Here is a 13,318-nt window from a genome sequence, read left to right as displayed (position 1 = left end):
CGTCTGCAAACTTGATGATTGAGTTGGAGGCGTCCATGGCCATGCAGTCATGGGTGAACAGGGAGTACAGGAGAGGGCTAGGAACGCACCTTTGTGGGTCCCCAGTGTTGAGGATCAGCGGGGTGGAGATGTTGTTTCCTACCCTCACCACCTGGGGGCGTCCCTTAAATAAGTCCTGGACCCAGTTGCACAGCGCAGGATCGAGAACCAGGGTCTTAATGATGAGTATGGTGTTAAATGCTGAGCTACAATCCATGAACAGCATTCTTACATAGGTATTTCTATTGTCCAGATGGGTTAGGGCAGTGTGATTGCGATTGCGTCATCTGTGGACCTATTGGGGCGGTTAGCAAAGTGGGTCTAGGGTGTCAGGTAGGGTGGAGGTGATATGATCCTTGACCAGTCTCTCAAAGCACTTCATGATGACGGAAGTGAGTGATACTTTTAGTTGTTTAGCTCAGTTACCTTAGCTTTCTTGGGAACAGGAACAATGGCGGCCCTCTTGTGGGAACTCCTTCAAGACTGTTGGAAAAGCATTTCTCATGAAGCTGGTTGAGAGAATGCCAAGAGTGTGCAAAGCTGTCATCAAGGCAAAGGGTGGCTGAAGAATAAAAAATATAAAATATGTTTAGATTACATTTTTGGGGGTTATTACATGATTACGTATGTGTTATGTCATAGTGTTGATGTCTTCACTATTATTATACAATGTAGAAAATATTTAAAATAAAGAAAAACCCTTGAAATAGTAGGTATGTCCAAACTTTTGTCTGGTACTGTATATCAAATCAAATTTTATTGGTCATAGCAGATGTTATTGCGGGTGTTGCGAAATGCTTGTGGGGGTATGATATTTATACCTCTGCAACTTTCTCACTGATAATTATTCATGATTCATTCAGGACTATCTGTAATCATGGTAGCATCCACATTAATGTAGAAGTGTTTAGAAACATTCTATTGTTATTTACTATAAAAGTGACTCCAAAATTTGTCACAAAAGCATCTGAAACACAATCAAATCAAACAGCAAATGCATCCAACAAGTTTGTAGAGTCACAAGCTTGATGTAATCACTGCATGCTAGGAATATGGGACCAAATACTACACTTTTGACTACTTTAATACACCTATAAGTGAATTTGTCCCAATACTTTTGGTCCCCTAAAATGGGATGACTATGTACAAAAAAAGAGCTGTAATTTCTAGACGGTTTACCCGATATAGATGAAAATACCCTCAAATGAAAGCTGACAGTCTGCACTTTAACCTCATAGTCATTGTATCATTTCAAAGTGCTGGAGTACAGAGCCAAAACAACAAAATATTTGTCACTGTCCCAATACGTTTGGAGCTCACTGTTTAAAAAAATATATATATATATATATATATTTCACCTTTATTTAACCAGGTAGGCAAGTTGAGAACAAGTTCTCATTTACAATTACGACCTGGCCAAGATAAAGCAAAGCAGTTCGACACATACAACAACAGAGTTACACATGGAGTAAAACAAACATACAGTCAATAATACAGTAGAAAAATAAGTCTATATACAATGTGAGCAAATGAGGTGAGATAAAAAAAAGGCCCAGGTGGCGAAGTAAATACAATGTAGCAAGTTAAACACTGGAATGGTAGATTTGCAGTGGACAAATGTGCAAGGTAGAAATATAAATAATGGGGTGCAAAGGAGCAAAAATAAATAAATACAGTAGGGGGAGAGGTAGTTGTTTGGGCTAAATAATAGATGGGCTATGTACAGGTGCAGTGCTCTGACAGCTGGTGCTTAAAGCTAGTGAGGGAGATAAGTGTTTCCAGTTTCAGATTTCAGGTTCGTTCCAGTCATTGGCAGGAGAGAACTGGAAGGAGAGGCGGCCAAAGGAAGAATTGGTTTTGGGGGTGGCCAGAGAAATATACCTGATATATGTAATATGTATATGTATATGTATGTAATATAAATATGTAATATGACTACTATAGCAGTCATAATTGATCACTATTCAATTAAATATCTCGATTTGCAGCGAACTTTAAAACAATTCACTGTGAGGATCAAACTTGATCATAATAAACACATTTTTAATTTTTTTGTTGTTGTTGAATTTACCCCTTTTTCTCCCCAATTTCGTGGTATCCAATTGTTAGTAGCTACTATCTTGTCTCATCGCTACAACTCCCGTACGGGCTCGGGAGAGACGAAGGTTGAAAGTCATGCGTCCTCCGATACACAACCAAACCAAGCCGCACTGCTTCTTAACACAGCGCCATCCAACCAGGAAACCAGCCGCACCAATGTGTCGGAGGAAACACCGTGCACCTGGCAACTTTGATTAGCGTGCACTGCGCCCGGCCCACCACAGGAGTCGCTGGTGCGCAATGAGACAAGGATATCCTTACCGGCCAAACCCTCCCTAACCTGGACCTCCCGGTCACGGCTGGTTACGACAAGCCTGGGCGCGAACCCAGAATCTCTGGTGGCCGAGCTGGCGCTGCAGTACAGCGCCCTTAACCACTGCACCACCCAGGAGGCCTTAATAAAAACATTTATAGCTCAAAACGGGTGTCTAAAACATTTTATTTGGCCGTTCTGGCAATCGTAATTTACATAGGCTTTCTGGGACACACCAGGGCTTTTGGCACCACTAGTCAGAGCTCGTGACTTCACATTCCAGACCAAACATGGCACTACATCCTATGGCTCAGGTCAAACGGAGCACACTTTGTAGGGAATTGGATGTAATTTAAGACACACCTAAAAAAAAACAATGGATAAGACTAACCTTGTCCTATTGACCTCTGACCTATCTGTTTAGGAGTTCCATGAGACGCTGCACTCCATGTTGCTGTGGCTGGCCAGGTCTGAGAGCACACACTACGCCGTCAACATCCATGACCGGTTTGCACAGCACTCTGTCCTGCTGGAGCACAGAGACACACTCATGGTGAGGAAGGGAGTACAAGCTCCCATAGAAACATTTAGCATCAAATAACAGAGCATAGTGGACAATATTTCCTAATATATAGTATAGCTGCTAGCATGGCATAGAAAGGTTTACAAGCTGGCCTACTTTTATGTGCACAGAGCAATTTGAAATAGAATAAGCTTGATTATAAGATAGAGCTGACCTATAAGTTGTAATAGTTACTGTAGTTGTCCTACTGTATGAGCGTGCTGACTGAGGCCTGGTCTTTCTTGTGCCCCCTGCTCTGTTGCAGGCCCTGGAAGAAGAGTTGCATGGGCGGCAGCGGCAGGTCTCCTCCCTTCAGGAGATCTCCTCCCAGCTCCTCCTGGAGGCCACGGCCGAGGACAGCGTCGAGGCAAAGGAGAAGGTCCACGTTATCGGCAACAAGCTCCGACTCCTACTGCGCCAGGTGGCCAATGACCTGCACATCCTGCAAGGCAGGCTGGTACGTCAACATTGGGTAATTTACCTATGCAATATCAGGACCCCATCATTCATTTTTTTTGTGAATAGGGTTTATGTGCTGTGGTACAGTCATTGACAGTATTATTATTATTATTATTGTTGGTAGTGTCAACAGGTTTGGTGTGTCTGTCTCTCTGACTGATGATGTGACTGTTTGTGTACCGTCTGTGTGTGTCACAGGAATCGTGTCCAACCAGCTCTGAGATGGATAGTGTGGCTCCGGGATCGCTCAGCTCTCAACTCCAGCTGCAGAAGGTACACCTTCATTCACGCATGTAGTCTGGTGCTCTAATGCAGAGTATATGCAAATAGTGGCTGACTGCTACTGGTTGTTCACTGTTGGGTTCAATCAAGCCTCCAACGCTATTTACAGTGAACATTCTGTAATAACCATAGATTAAAATACATTTAGCATGTTTTGGCATGTTTACTATGAATCTATTTGAAATGCTATGCTGCATTGACTGGAATGTGATCGAACGGCATGGTATGATGTGTATGTGTATAGGAGAAAGCTGGAATGAGAGCTGCAGGACTCCAAGACGCAGGCTGCAGAAAGTACGTGCTAATCTAAACGCCTGATCGCTCACAACTTTCACACCTTTTACACCCTTTTCATTTAACATGTAGAAACAAAATACCTGAGTGATAGGAACAGGGCTTGGGCTTGACTACTGCTGTAAATATGTTACCGAGAAAGATTATGCCCGTGTCCGTGACTGTCCTCAGACAACTTTTTTTATCCGTTTGACTCTAATGTCCATAGCCGTACTAATGCCTTTCTCTCCATCGCCAGGGAGGAGAAGGGGGACTCTTCCTCAGCTCGGCCATTCTTCTACAGGGTACTGCGTGCTGCCTTCCCCCTCCACCTGCTCTTCCTGCTGCTGCTGGTGCTGGCTTGCCTGGTGCCTCTGTCTGAAGAGGACTACAGCTGTGCCCTGTCCAACAACTTTGCCCGCTCCTTCTACCCCATGCTGCGCTACACCAACGGCCCCCCGCCCACATGAGACAGCAACAACACCCACTCCCCTAACACTCACCCCCCTGCCCCCGTCTTTTAAAGTCCCCATCCACCACTGTCGGAAACTGCCCCGAAAAACAGAGACTGGAGCCAAGCGTTCTGTTTCTCCACTCCAAATGTTTTTTAAAAAAGTTGTCTAAAGTAAAATTGAATTTAGGTATTTATGTATACATATTTATATTTAATATATGTTGATCGCTCATCAAGTTATGTGGCTCTGAAAATAAGCCATATCATTGGTTTGAAGTAAACATTTTTATATGTAGTGAAGATGATTATTATCCCCATCGAGTTGTTTTCCACATACAAAAAAATATTTAAAGTTATTTTGATAGCTTTGTTTTTATCATTGCAGATACTGTATACTCATAATAACGGCAAACTGCAGTTGCTACCAAAGGATCAGAGTACTGAGGATATTGATCATTACTGTTTCTACCATTATACTTCGGACAACCAATTGTGGATAGCACATTTTTGTACATATCGACTGAAAACAATTTTGTTTTTGTCTATTTGATTTAGAATCATGTACACTGTGATATGTCATTTTCACTGAATTATGGTAGCGAATCAACTGCAAACATGCCTTGCTGTAGTCAGTGCTTTAGAAAATCTGTTTTTGTTTAAAAATATTTTATTTACACTAGTGTACTTATGATTTTGTGTGTCTGAGTGCATTTGTACATAATGGCAAACTATTGACAATGTGTGTGTGCATATGTGAGTGAGTAACCCTATCTCCCACAGAGGCCTTGTGTGATTGTGGGCCACCCTGGGCTGATGGGGGACATAGAGTGCGGCTTACAAATCGTTTTAGCACCGGAGAACTAAATCAAAAATGTTTGGATGTACCCATCTGGAAGCTGCTCTGTTACACTTTTCTTTCCTGCGGTTGAATATTGTGAGTAAAATCTGATGCTGTCATAGCTGTAGAATACCGTAAATACACTACAGTATATGAATATATAGGTGACATGAACCTGGACCAGTCAGTGAGCGATTAATGTTGCGGTGTACATGCAGAATCAAAGAGTACGTATAGACTAGAAGGTTTCCTTCAACTGTACACCAGTTGAAGGAATGCTTTGGCTTTCTTCACAAAGAAGGCTTACTCATGTGTAAAAAAAATAGTCAAGCTGGAGCTGATCAGAGAACAGTTAATTTACCTAGTTTCATTATTAGTGTACATAGTCAAGTCACTTTGTACTGCTCTGTAGTACAATGAAACAAAGAAAACAATGGTGTACAGTTGAATACATTTTTTAATGCTTATTTATGGATGATGAATAGCTTGAAATCATTTTTACTTGACAATAAACATTGTTTGCCATAATCTGTGCTTATGTCAATAGAACTACATTCACGTTTTACAGTTGCTTTTAAGATGTTTGGTTGCAATTCCATTGGGGCTAAAATGCCTCAATATGACAAGCTCTGTGTATGTAGATTTTCTATCAATACAAACATGACTTTGACATTGAACATCAGAAACAGCACAAGCACCAAATCATTACAGGAGGGACAGGGTATGATCAGGATGCATAAGTACAAGTGTGTGAGTTTCTAGCAGTTGCTGGTTTTTGTTTGGCTTCTGATTGCTCACACAAACTTGAATGGAGACTAGCAGTCATCTTAAATCAAAGGCCACAAAAGTCATCTGGTTGAAATGTAGGTTTTTACAGAGTACATCATAAAACATCCCCTCCACACATCCAGCATGAAAAGTTACAGTTACTGTACTGTAATAGCAGTGTGCCCTGGTGGTATGAGGCAAAGAACACCCACAATCTGAAATGTCAAATGCACATCTCATTGCTATAGTCCTGTTTGATAAATCATGTTCACAGCATGGACTTCATGCACCATTTTCCAAGTAAGCCAGTTACAGTAGGATGGTATGAATTGTTCACAGACACTGATAAAGGTGAAAAAGTTTAGAAATATATCAAAAGGAGACACATTTTGACTGGTAGAAGTTAAACGATGTACTCATTACTAGCTACATTACCAACTGCATTAATACAAGGAAATTACACCAAAAATACAGTCAATTCACTGTTACAAATCATTTTTTTTTCCATAGACCAAAAACATCCGGAAAGGATACAACTGTAATATTTACCTCACAATGACACATTCTGCAGTCTATAAGAGATTTTACTCTCAGTCAGCCTATTGGGAATGGTGTACACTGTCCCAGAGTGTGCCAGTCTGTCCTCTCCTTCAGTCCATTCACCCCTTTGGGGTGATTTACAGTCTCAGGCAGTCTCCATCCATGTCCCACGCTGTATCCTGTCACTGTCCCTCTTACTGAGGTACACATCTCCCCTCTCTCGGCTGGCCAGCACCCTGGCTGGATGTACCTGGAGAACATATTGGATTATGATTCATGGAGTATTGGTGAACATACATTCTACATCTTCAGTGGCTAACCCAACTTCATTAACTTACTAATGCTCTCGAGTGTTTGGCTCTCCTCTGGGTTTTGGAATGTTAGCAGGAGCTGAGTGTCTACAGCAGGAGCTGGTGCTGCTGGGGGCTCTGTGGGGTCATTGTTAGAGGGGTCATGAGTTGAGGACATACGGCTGCTGTGGGTTGTGTTGGCGTCCAGCATTTCCAAGAGCAGGTCATAGAGCAGCACAACATTCTTCTTCTTCATGCTAGAGAGGTGCTGCATGCCTTTGTTACTAAGGAGACGTGGAGAGAAGCAGCATGGGAATGTCGTTTTGATAAACATCCAAAAAAGTGTCGCTGACTGAAATTACAATGGACAGATCTGCAGGTGTGCTTTTATGTGACTGACTGAACAGACACTGACACAGTAGACTCTTGTTGCTGCTAGTGAGACATTGCTGTAGCTGTAGTCTACCTGACGTGGCGAATGTGTGAGAGTAGCATGAGGAGGTGGGCCAGGCGGGATGACTGCTGCTGGAATGACAGGCCTCGTTTGGAGATGGCCCACACCAGGGCATCCGTCACTGAGTCCAGCAGACGCAGCAGCTTCCCCCTGCTCTCCAGATCTTCTGCCCTCTCCGGAGAGGTAGAGCAGATGTCTACAGGTGGATACAAACATAGACCCTATGTAACTATTAATTCATGAAGCAGAATCACTGGCAAACATACACCTGTCACACTTACTTTAACGCCATAAAACAAAAAATCCTACTATCACTTAACATATAATTCATTTGTATTTGAAACACTAGATGGCACTGGTGGGGAGAAAATGCTTCAGCCTACAAACATCTCCTTCATAAATCAGACATTCCAAACATGAATAGACATTAAAATGTAGGCCTGAGGAATTGAGACATATCTTACTTCTGTCCAACAAAACAATTCTGCAATCCTATGCTCTGAGTTTCTAAACTAGATTTCTGTTGCACAATTTGTATTTTTCCAGTGTTTTTGGAAAAGAATCAGAGTCCGGCAGTGATGGGAGCCAGTGTATGTGGTGGCCGAGCTCTGACCCCAGTGAGGACAGACAGAGGAGTCAGTCACCCCACTGAAACCTGGAGTGAACATTGATAGGGATAGGACACCTTGATCCCTGGGAGAGGAAAACAACTTGTGCTTTTCCATTGAGACTTACCCCCCCACACTAGTGGGCCGCCAGTGTTTAATGTTAATGTGAGCTATAGTGTTATTGGGTTTTCATCAGGAGTGTGACAATAAAAAAAAGACTTGTGGCGAGCAGAATTAATTACATCTGCATCATTCAAGACTGTTGCTTTGTGAGGTTAAAATTCAGTTAGCCATTGTTATGAAAATGCAAGCTGAAAAGTACCCAGGGCCTTGCCTTGGCTCCAAGTTACAGCAGGTCCATGAGACACGGGTGTCCCGGCCCGTGTAGATGGAAACAGAAAAGTCTGAGTCTTTTGGGTAAAACACTGGTGTAAATCCTCAATGGAAATATGGCAAATGTGCCCAATTGCAAAAGTAGCTCCTAAAGGTGCTTTCACCTCCAGGTCTCTGACTGGGGACAAACACACACTCAAAACATACACAACCTCTCATACAGTACAGAAGTACTAATTATTTGACTTACTGGAGTTGAGGAGGATCATGGCTTTCAGACAGACGTACTCCTCCCTCTGAAGGTTCAGCTCCCTGAACCTAGAGGTGGCTGCCAGCAGCATGTCAAATATCTCCATAATGCCCTCCACACAGTTTCCCTCTTCCCTACAAAACACACAGCGGGAAAGATATGTATTATACATACAGTATAGTTCCTTCTGAAAGTATTCAGACCCTTTGACCTTTTACACATTCTGTTACGTTACAGCCTTATTCTAAAATCAATTCAATTATGTTTTCCCTCAATCTACTCACAATACACCATAATGACAAAGTGAAAACAGGTTTTAGATATTTTTGCTAATTTATTCTAAAAAAAAACACAAAAAAACAAATACCTTATTTTCATAAGTATTCAGACCCTTTGCTATGAGACTCAACTTGTGGTAAATTCAATTGATTGGACATGATTTGGAAAGGCACACACCCATCTATATAAGGTCCCACAGTTAACACATAACAGCCCACTTGGGGTTTGCCAAAAGGAACCTAAAGGACTCTCTGACCATGTGAAACAAGATTCTCTGGTCTGATTAAACCAAGATTGAACTCTTTGGCCTGAATGCCAAGCGTCACGTCTGGAGGAAACCTGGCACCATCCTTACGGTGAAGCATGGTGGTGGCAGCATCATGCTGTGAGAATGGCCAGCAGCATACCACCCTGCATACCACTTCTGGCTTGCTTCTGAAGCTAAGCAGGGTTGGTCCTGGTCAGTCCCTGGGTGGGAGACCAGATGCTGCTGGAAGTGGTGTTGGAGGGCCAGTAGGAGGCACTCTTTCCTCTGGTCTAAAAAATATCCCAATGCCCCAGGCCAGTGATTGGGGACACTGGCCTGTGTAGGGTGCTGTCTTTCGAATGGGACGTTAAAATGTGTGTCCTGACTCTCTGCGGTCATTAAAGATCCCATGGCACTTATCGTAGGGGTGTTAACCCCGGTGTGCTGGCTAAATTCCCAATCTGGCCATCAAACCATCACGGTCACCTAATAATCCCCAGTTTACAATTGGCTCATTCATCCCCCTCCTCTCCCCTGTAACTATTCCCCAGGTCGTTGCTGCAAATGAGAATGTGTTCTCAGTTAACTTACCTGGTAAAATAACAGATAAATAAAAACATGTTTTTTCATCAGCAGGGACTGTGAGATTAGTCAGGATGAGGGAAGATGAACGGAGCAAAGGACAGAGAGATCCTTGATGAAAACCTGCTCCGGAGTGATCGGGACCTCTGCCTGGGGTGAAGGTTCACCTTCCAACAGAACAACGACCCTAAGCACACAACCAAGACAATGCAGGATTGGCTTCAGGACAAGACTCTGAATGTCCTTGAGTGGCCCGGACTTGAACCCGATCGAACATCTCTGGAGAGACCTGATAATAGCTGTGCAGCGACGCTCCCAATCCAACCTGACAGAGCTTGAGAGGATTTGCAGACAAGAATGGGAGAAACTCCCCAAATACATGTGCTAAGCTTGTTGCGTCATACCCAAGAAGACTCGAGGCTGTAATCGCTGCCAAAGGTGCTCCCATATTTATTTTCCTATCTTTGAGTTTACGTGTCTGAAGCCTTACAGCAGTGTATGTGAGTGTGTGTTTTGTTGTGTGGGTTGGTATGTAAATGTGATTTCAGTTTTTTTATTTTTTTTATGTTTTATACATTTGCAAAAAAATTAAAATAACCTGTTTTTTCCTTTGTCATTAGATTGATGAGGGGGGAAAAACAATCGATTTTAGAATAAGGCTGTAACATAAAGTGTGGAAAAAGTCAAAGGGTCTGAATACTTTCCGAATGCACTGCACATTATTCATATTGTAAAACAGTAGGTACCCACATACTGTAATAAAAACTCTTAGTAATGGAGTGCTACAAATGAATTAAATTAATGTTGAGAGATTTGTTGAGGGGTGTGAGAAAATTAAAGTCCAATCAAAACGCTGACCCATTTGTCTACTTAATGTGTTTTTCATGGCAGCCTCAAGAGACAGTGCCAAAGCCACACAATGGCCAGAGGACTGAACAATAAGTCCCATGTTATGGCAACACACCAAGGTTAGCTAAGCCTATAGTGATAGTCGCCGTGGTAGTGTAAAAGGTGAAACACTACTCAACCACACCAACCCACACAACAAAACACACACTCACATACACTGCTGTAAGGCTTCAGACACGTAAACTCAAAGATAGGAAAATAAATATGGGAGCACATCTGCACACATCTGTATTCAAAAGACACACACCTCCTTAGACAAGTTAATGGCACACACACACTCACATATAGACAAGTAGTACAAGCACTCACACATCCAGGATCTTAGTCTCAGGGGTGAGATCATTCTCAAGGTCAATAAATCCTCTAACCTTCTGGCCTGATCAGATTTACCCAAAACCAGAAATACAGCTAAATAACCAACATTCAATGTTTTAACAAACCCCAATGCTAAAGTTTTTTAGGCTACAACACACATGTATAATTCTGACAAACAAAATGGGATGTGTGATTTAGAGACACAAACCTTTTGTTTACTAACAATTCAAAAAGGTGCTTTGTCAGCAAATTAAGATTTTGATATGGCCTAAATTCAAAGTCAAAACAAAACACAACATTTTAACTTAAGAACCTCAAAATACTAATCAATCAGGAATTTGAAAATATTCTGTCCAATCGTTTGAAGAAAACACTGATATTATTGCATTTTCATATAGCTCATAGATTTATGAGAGGTCAACCTCAGCAATTTATAGGGAGAACACACTGTAACACGATCATTCTTATCAGTACCCACGCACACACAGAGTGAATAATGCTGGCCCCAGAGGGTACTGAGAATGTGAGTGTTCTTTTCCAGGCGTATTGGTGAAATCTAATGAGCAACCCCAGGCCTGCCTTTCCAACACAACCCTACATATTAAAACACATGCTTTTAACTGGACACATAGTAAAAAACGATTATTTTGCAGTTTGGTCTTTTCTAGATAAAAAAGGATGCACTTAATACTGACCAAGATATGACAGGAAGTGCAGTATGTCAAATGTCTTTACTTAAAGATGTGATATTTAATCTTATACCGGTATACTGTATTTTGAAGCTTAGTGGTAAAACATAAGCAGTTGTACCTGTTGAGCTTTAGGTCTGGTGAGAATATGAGTTTCCCAGGGTGGTCGACAGACCTCCACATCAGACCCAGCATCAGCACCTCCAGCCAGCAACACTCCAACAGGTGCACCTGGTCCGTCAGACTTAGCTCTACAAAGCCTGTAGTACACAAATGTGCATGCTCGCGTGCATATACACACACACACACACACGCACACACACACACACACACACACACAAAAAGAAAGTGTGGGAAATGAGTGTTCATTGTTCACTGTAGCTATTGTATAGCTTTACTAGGACTGAGTCTGGGAACCAGAGAACATAAAAAGAACTAAAAGACCCCTAACTTTAGAGTGACTAATTAAAGGACAGATTAAATGCATGGTCGAGCCCTCACACACTAGAGACACCCTACGCTCCCAGCAGTCTGTTGGTACAAGTACTGAAGGATGGACATTGGAACAAAGCCAAATACCGAGACACCTTGCATGCAATGATTAAACAAAAATCCACAAGGCATATCTAGTCTGTGGAGTTCTTGTTCTTCTTTTTAGCAGACAATACAAGCTAATTGTCACATCTCCTTCTTTCACCAAACCCCCTAAACCCCATCTCAGACAAGAGTGTGTGTGTGAACTCAGTCCCATCTCCTCTGAGAGGGCACCTGCTGGGCTCACCTCTAAAACCCTGAGTGAGGAAGGAACAATGCTCACCAGCAGGATAGAGAGGAGAGGAGTAGTAACCCCTTCATAGCCTGTGTGATATCCTGTCCAACAGGACTACACAGCTGTGTGCCTGGCTGCAGTACTGTATGTGGCATAAAGAGAAGGCTAAGGGCCAACTACTACAGTAATGGACACAGTTAAAGGGTAGGGTGCGAAGGGTTTACAGCCAGACAGCTAGTCTTTCTTTGTTTGGAGATATACCTCCTATCTCATATCTCACCTGGGACACCAACTCAGCCTTGCACATATGTTGCAGACAGACAAAGACAGACAAACACACAGGCAGAGACACACAAGCAGGCAGGCAGGCACACACACCCTCCATGTGTCTCACCAGGGATCTTCTTGGCCCAGCTGATCATGAGGACCAACTCCTTGTCGGCCAGGTTGGTAAGTGACATCATCATGCTGGCCTCAGTGAAGGGCTTCTTCAGGTCCTCCATCAGGTAGATCTCTGGCGGCTCCGCTTCCATGATGCAGGAGATCAGCTGTTCTGGGGTCAGGGACGAGTGGTGCACCTCCAGCTGGGGGTGGGAGCCCCCCTCCAGACGCATCTGGGCCCTGGTCCCTACCCCCACCAGCCCGCCTGACGCCCCCCGCCCCTGAGGTACACGCCGGTGCCTCGCCCCCCGGTAACTGCAGCGCTCTCGCCTCACACCTGGACAACAACACAGACAAGCAACAGAGAGGTTTCACTCCTGAAGATACTGTACCTCTACAAGCTTACAGTATCTGTTGCCAAATGTTCTATTGACCACATAAGGTTAGGTTTCAAAACACAACTAGACTAGATAAGGAAGATGGCTGCCTACCACACTTCATCATGCCCACTTCATAACACTTGCGTAGGCGGCAGGCCTGGCAGCTTTTACGGCGGTTCTTGTCGATAGTGCACTGGTTAGTTGCTGGACAAATGTAATCATTGTGGCCTAGATGAGATAGATGGAGACAGTCGGAGAAATGAC

General features: G+C 43.1%; 2 protein-coding genes across 20 annotated transcripts in view; one reads left to right on the top strand and one right to left on the bottom strand.

The window, feature by feature from the left end:
• LOC139375161 (spectrin repeat containing, nuclear envelope 2b) overlaps window positions 1-5,785 on the top strand; it is a 143,586-nt gene extending 137,801 nt beyond the window's left edge. For 10 of the 14 annotated variants that reach the window (XM_071116699.1, XM_071116698.1, XM_071116687.1 and 7 more), the window contains 5 exons: window positions 2,817-2,945; window positions 3,220-3,426; window positions 3,612-3,686; window positions 3,940-3,989; window positions 4,228-4,635. In XM_071116699.1, the coding sequence (XP_070972800.1) occupies window positions 2,817-2,945; window positions 3,220-3,426; window positions 3,612-3,686; window positions 3,940-3,989; window positions 4,228-4,438 (672 nt within the window). In that variant the 3' untranslated portion in view covers window positions 4,439-4,635. Of the gene's footprint in view, window positions 1-2,816; window positions 2,946-3,219; window positions 3,427-3,611; window positions 3,687-3,939; window positions 3,990-4,227 lie in introns of all 14 variants that reach the window. The other 4 variants (XM_071116688.1, XM_071116691.1, XM_071116696.1 and 1 more) reach the window with 4 other exon arrangements.
• LOC139375163 (estrogen receptor beta-like) overlaps window positions 5,700-13,318 on the bottom strand; it is a 32,081-nt gene continuing 24,462 nt past the window's right edge. For all 6 annotated transcript variants that reach the window (XM_071116706.1, XM_071116702.1, XM_071116704.1 and 3 more), the window contains 7 exons: window positions 13,166-13,282; window positions 12,688-13,011; window positions 11,646-11,784; window positions 8,504-8,637; window positions 7,325-7,508; window positions 6,907-7,142; window positions 5,700-6,818 (listed from right to left, as the gene is read on the bottom strand). In XM_071116706.1, coding sequence (XP_070972807.1) covers window positions 6,763-6,818; window positions 6,907-7,142; window positions 7,325-7,508; window positions 8,504-8,637; window positions 11,646-11,784; window positions 12,688-13,011; window positions 13,166-13,282 — 1,190 coding nt within the window. In that variant the 3' untranslated portion in view covers window positions 5,700-6,762. The remainder of the gene's footprint in view (window positions 6,819-6,906; window positions 7,143-7,324; window positions 7,509-8,503; window positions 8,638-11,645; window positions 11,785-12,687; window positions 13,012-13,165; window positions 13,283-13,318) is intronic.

Source organism: Oncorhynchus clarkii, chromosome 19, assembly GCF_045791955.1.
Source record: "Oncorhynchus clarkii lewisi isolate Uvic-CL-2024 chromosome 19, UVic_Ocla_1.0, whole genome shotgun sequence".
Classification (NCBI taxonomy): domain Eukaryota; kingdom Metazoa; phylum Chordata; class Actinopteri; order Salmoniformes; family Salmonidae; genus Oncorhynchus; species Oncorhynchus clarkii.
The sequence above is the reverse complement of the archived record's forward strand: the minus strand, read 5'-3'. Positions and strand labels throughout refer to the sequence as shown.